At 48.3% G+C, this 5313-nt stretch overlaps 1 protein-coding gene across 1 annotated transcript in view; it reads left to right on the top strand.

Annotated features, from left to right (window-relative positions):
- The first annotated feature begins 1496 nt into the window (after window positions 1-1496).
- Window positions 1497-5313, top strand: part of LOC110320212 (serum amyloid A-4 protein) — a 14122-nt gene continuing 10305 nt past the window's right edge. The window contains exons 1-4 of the mRNA XM_021196129.2: window positions 1497-1646; window positions 2349-2443; window positions 3441-3579; window positions 3938-5189. Coding sequence (XP_021051788.1) covers window positions 2353-2443; window positions 3441-3579; window positions 3938-4100 — 393 coding nt within the window. The 5' untranslated portion in view covers window positions 1497-1646; window positions 2349-2352 and the 3' untranslated portion in view covers window positions 4101-5189. Of the gene's footprint in view, window positions 1647-2348; window positions 2444-3440; window positions 3580-3937 lie in introns of the transcript that reaches the window.

Genomic DNA, 5313 nt, shown 5'->3' with positions numbered 1-5313 from the left:
TGAGAACAAATAACTTGCAACTGTGTAATTTCTCACTCAGAGGGGAGGAGGACTGTCTAATACCAAAGCATATAGAAGAAACACCAGCTTGGGTTTCCTCCCTGTCATTTTGCATTTATGTATTTATTTGCTAAGTTAGCTTATGACTTATGATTCTTTTGGTGTGTGTGTTTTGGGGAAGGGATTTCATGACAGGCAAGCAACTGTATAATTGAGCAACATACTTTGTATACTCTTGCTTTCTGAGACAATATCTCATGAGGCATTACATGCATGTCTTCACCTTGCTATATAAACGAAGCAGGCCTCAAACCTGCCATCCCCCTGCTTCTGCTTCCAAATGCAGTGCTATCTATCTACTTCCTCTGTATTGAAACGTGCCTTCCTGGAGGGAGAAGAAAGTAAATGAAACTTACAAGGCTCAGGAAGTGCCTGAAACTTAGAGCACTCACAAGCTATCACCAAAGCTATAGACGCAGCAACAGTTGCTGCAGAGAGGCAGCCCTCCATTTAGCTGGGCTGAGTACTGCTATGACCGTGACTCTACCCTACCACCAGATTTTGCTTTCAAAGAAATGACACTGATTTTGGTATTTGCTTTTTCATAAGATAGGGTCTCACTCTCAAGAGAGGGAGGGTCTCACTCTATGTTTTGGGAACACACTATGAAGACCAGGTTGGCCTCAAACTCACAGAGATCTGACAGACACCATTGGGAAGAGCTATAGTGGGCAAGTGAACGATCTTGCATGGCTGTGATGGTGAACCTTGGACAGGCATGGCCCCAGCGGCTTCATGCCAGGATTGTTCTTGCAGCTGACATTCCTTCTCATGTTTGTCATTGCTGGAGTCCTCATTTTTCTCATATTGTGTGATTGGGGAAATAAAAATGACCCCTTCTGAGGCTGAAGAGATGGCTCAGTGATTAAGAGCACTGACTGCTCTTCCAGAGGTCCTGAGTTCAATTCCCAGCAACCACATGGTGGCTCGCAACCATCTATAATGGGATCTGATGCTCTCTTCTGGTATGTCTGATGACAGCTACAGTGTACTCATATACATAAATCTAAAAAAAGACTCTTTCTGCATATACTCTGTTATGATTGGCTCCTTGGTTTTAGTCTACCCTCTGGTCAACATGAAGCTGAACAAGTTGGTGAAGAAAGGTTTTATTTCAGCTCACAGCTTGTAGTGGGAAAATTGGGGCAGGAAGGTAAGAATTAGAGAAACTTGCCAAAACACAAACATTTTAGCTAATCTAGGGGAGGGGAACTATTATGGATGAAGAAATGCTCTACTCCATCTGGCTAGCTTTTCCTTTCTTCCTGGTGCTGGCTACTGAAGTTAGGGTCTCACCACCCGGCAAGCGCTAGGCCACTGACCTGTAGCCTCACCTGTAACTGTTTATTTTCCAGGAAGGATTGAGCAAGAGGGATTCTGCCAAAGCTTGTTGGATGTAAAAGCGCTCTTCTCATTAATGTTAAAGCCAGGAGAGAGAAAGCAGCAGGCGCTCCACGGAGAGAAGGTCCTAGAGGCCCCAATTCCTCTGAAACTTCAGCCAGAGAAAGGGCCACCCATCGCTGTCACACTTCCCCAGGGAGGTCTTGCTCGTGACTTACTCCTGAGACCCATTTCACATAGAGCCGGTAAGTTATAATTGGGAGAAATTATGTTTTCTGATCCCCCCCCCTCTGGAGATAGGGTCTTATGTAGCCCACACTGCCCTGGAAGTAGCCTTGTAGCCATGGAGGGTCCTAAACTCCTGGTCCCTCTGCTTCTACCTCCTAGCGATGAGATTACAGGCATGTACTCCTAGGCTTGGTTTTGTGCGGTGGTGCTGGGGATGAAACCCCGGGCCTCAAAATCATTAAAAAGACATATGATCAACTGGCCGCAGAGTTTTCTGCATCTTTGGGGGTCTGAGCTAAGTGGACCAGAACACTTAGGAAAGGCTTGTTGTCAGCTTTAGTCAGCTTCTCTAGGTATGAATGGGCTGTAAGCCAGCAATGCCTTAGAAGGGTTTCTTATCCAGTGATTCGGCTGGCCGAAACCCCTAAAGCCCATTTCTTTTGTCTGTAGTAATAATTCAGAGATGAACAAGTGGTTAATGCAGGACTAGCTTGTCTTTACAAGCCAAAATGTGAGTCTGTCTTTGTTTGTTTGTTTGTTTTGAGACAGGGCCTCACTACGTAGCCCCAGGTGGTCTGGAACTTGCCACGTAGACCAGGCTGGCCTTAGAATCAGAGATCATCCATCTGTCTCTGCCTTGAGAGTTCTGGGAATGGAGGTTGTGTGACACCACCTCCTGGCCTGTAGGTCTGTTGTGACTGTCCTTTCTGTTCCTGCAGCACCATGAGGCTTGCCACCATCATTGTCCTCTGCTCTTTGTTCCTGGGAGTCCGTGGTGATGGCTGGTATTCATTCTTCAGGGAAGCCGTACAAGGTAAGAAGTCAGGAGGAGGGCGGCCATGTTTAACCGACTCCCCCTGAGCACGCGCCACATGCCCGTCTGGCACAGGGACCCCTTTAAAAAGCTACAGATGAGTCAGGGTAGGAGACTGGCTTTCTGCAGCTTCCACTCTACACTGGTCACCTGGCACCCTCTGAGGGGTCTTCGGACATGGCTCACAAGGTCCAGCCTGCGTTTCTGATGCTGACACAGAGGGATGAGGATTTCCAGAGTCAGCGAATCCCCCAGTCTTAGAGTGTAAGTGGACACTCAGTGTGTTTCCAGAGACGCACGCGCTTAGTAAATGTGCACATGCCTACAGATAATATTTTCTTGGTCCCAATGATGAGAAGTAGTTAATACAGTCTCGTTGTGCTTTCTTTTTTCTTTTTTTCTTTTTTTTCTTTTTAAAGATTTATTTATTTATTATATGTAAATACACTGTAGCTGTCCTCAGACACTCCAGAAGAGGGAATCAGATCTTGTTAAGGATGGTTGTAAGCCACCATGTGGTTGCTGGGATTTGAACTCTGCACCGTTGGAAGAGCAGTCGGGTGCTCTTACCCACTGAGACATCTCACCAGCCCTTGTTGTGCTTTCTTAGGGACCTGTGATAAATGTCCATTCTCTACCTCCTCTGACTGCGCAGCCGTCCCTGGACCTAACCCCTGAGATGTTATTGTCTGTGGTTATCTCTCTTACAAGACGGTCCCATCTCTTTTTGGTGCATAGCACACACAGATCCATATAAGACACAGCCTAGGACACTGTAACTGTCAATCAATCCAACCCAAGCCAGTTCATGGAGGCATACCCTCCTTATGGTCGCCAGGGAACCTATCCCCAGAGAGGAACACCCACTTTCAAAGGATTATCCTGTCAAGGGCGAAAATGTGGAGATCCACAGGAAGCTTTCGTCCCTCTCCCCGCCCCCACACCGGTTCTCCAATGAACTACCAGGTTCGTGTTTGTAACTTTCCTTCCTTTGTAGGGACTTGGGACTTGTGGAGAGCTTATCGGGACAATGTAGAAGCTAATTACCAAAATGCAGACCAATACTTCTATGCTCGTGGGAACTACGAGGCCCAACAGAGGGGATCTGGGGGCATCTGGGCTGCTAAAATAATCAGGTAATGGTCCTGGTGCTTCATGCTTTTCACTGTTCCTGCCTGTGGCCTCGCCTATTGTCTATGCCTCCAGAGTCCGGGAAGCTTGAAGGGGTGGGAGATGGAGGAGGAAGGTGAAAGCTTCCACAAGGAAAAGGTGAAAGCCAAGACAGGGGTCCCCAAAGCGTCCTGTAACAGGATGGAGAAGGACCAGCCATAGGAGGGCCTTGCCCAAGAAACTAATACTTTCTCTTTTCTGAGCCTTAGCCTTTACTGCTCTGGTATTTTCTGGGTCATTCTTTGCTAGGAGAGGAGGAGGGACAACAGAGGTCAGCTGTGTCAGTGTGGGATTCATCTCCTGTCTCTCTTCCTTGGATTTCAGCACCGGCAGGAAATACTTCCAGGGCCTCCTAAACCGGTATTATTTTGGAATCAGGAACCACGGATTGGAAAGCCTGCAGGCTACCCAGAAAGCTGAGGAATGGGGCCGCAGTGGCAAGAACCCCAATCACTTCCGACCCGAGGGTCTTCCTGAGAAGTTCTGAGCCTGCCACTCAGGCAGCACTCAGTGGGCCAGGCTGTGAGCCACCACCCTCTCTCTGTGATAGGATGGCACTCGGCTTGGTGTCCTCAAGAAGCACGGAAGCCGGGTGGTGGTGGGTTCAAGGCCAGCCTGGTCTACAGAGTGAGTTCCAGGACAGTCAAGACTACACAGAGAAATCCTGTCTTGAAAAACAAAACAAAACAAAACAAACAAACAAAAAGCACGGAGAAGCTCGAGATGCCCAGTAAACACTTGGCAGATTGAATTTGTCGATGGAAACAGGCAACTCTCAGAGGTACTTTCTGGGAAGAAAGGGTTGCTATGGATCTCAGAAGATAAGCAGAGGAAAAGGTGTGACCACCAAATAATGGCCTCAAGCCATGCAGGCCGCTCACACAACCCCACCAGATCTGCTCTAGCCTTTAACCACACCAACATCCAGCTAAGCATGCTTGAGCTAGCAAAGCATTGCCCACTATGCGGGGGGCTTCTCCGAAAAGTGGAGTTTGCTCTGAGATAAGCCCTGGGAACCTGTCCATCAACTTTTCCCTGGACACTGGTCAGGTGTCTCCCTCCCTACCCCACCATCTTCTGATCACAACCGGTTCTCTGTTTATTTTATTGTTGCTCCCACGCATTTCCGTGTACTGGTGCACCTCTGCCTTATCAGCCATGCCCTCTTCACTGACTGCAGGCCTTGTCCCCTGCAACCTCTCTCAAATAGGGAACACTATGTTGAGGATGCCTCATCTTAACCTTAGGAACTCTAACTTGGAAACTGCACTGGGGACCAGGGACATAGCTCCGTTGGCAGAGTGCTTGCTTAGCGTTCACGCATAGATCTCTAGGTAGATTCTCAGAACTGCATAAATCTGGTGATGGTATACATTTGTAATCCTAGCACTGGGGAGGCAGAGGCTGACAGACCAGAAATTCAAGGCCAGCCCTGGCTATGTATTGAATTTGAATTTGAGGTCAGCCTGGGGTATATGAGACTCTCTGTCTCCATAAAGTGTACAGACACAAACAGACACACACACACCACACCACACCACACCACACCACATACACCTCCCCACACACACACTACACACACACACACCACACCACATACACCTCCCCCCCACACTACACATACACACACACATATACCACATACACCTCCCCAGACACACACACACACACACCACACCACATATACCTCCCCCCCACAC

This window comes from Mus pahari, chromosome 1 (genome assembly GCF_900095145.1).
Source record: "Mus pahari chromosome 1, PAHARI_EIJ_v1.1, whole genome shotgun sequence".
NCBI lineage: Eukaryota > Metazoa > Chordata > Mammalia > Rodentia > Muridae > Mus > Mus pahari.
This window is presented reverse-complemented; position numbering and strand designations above follow the sequence as displayed.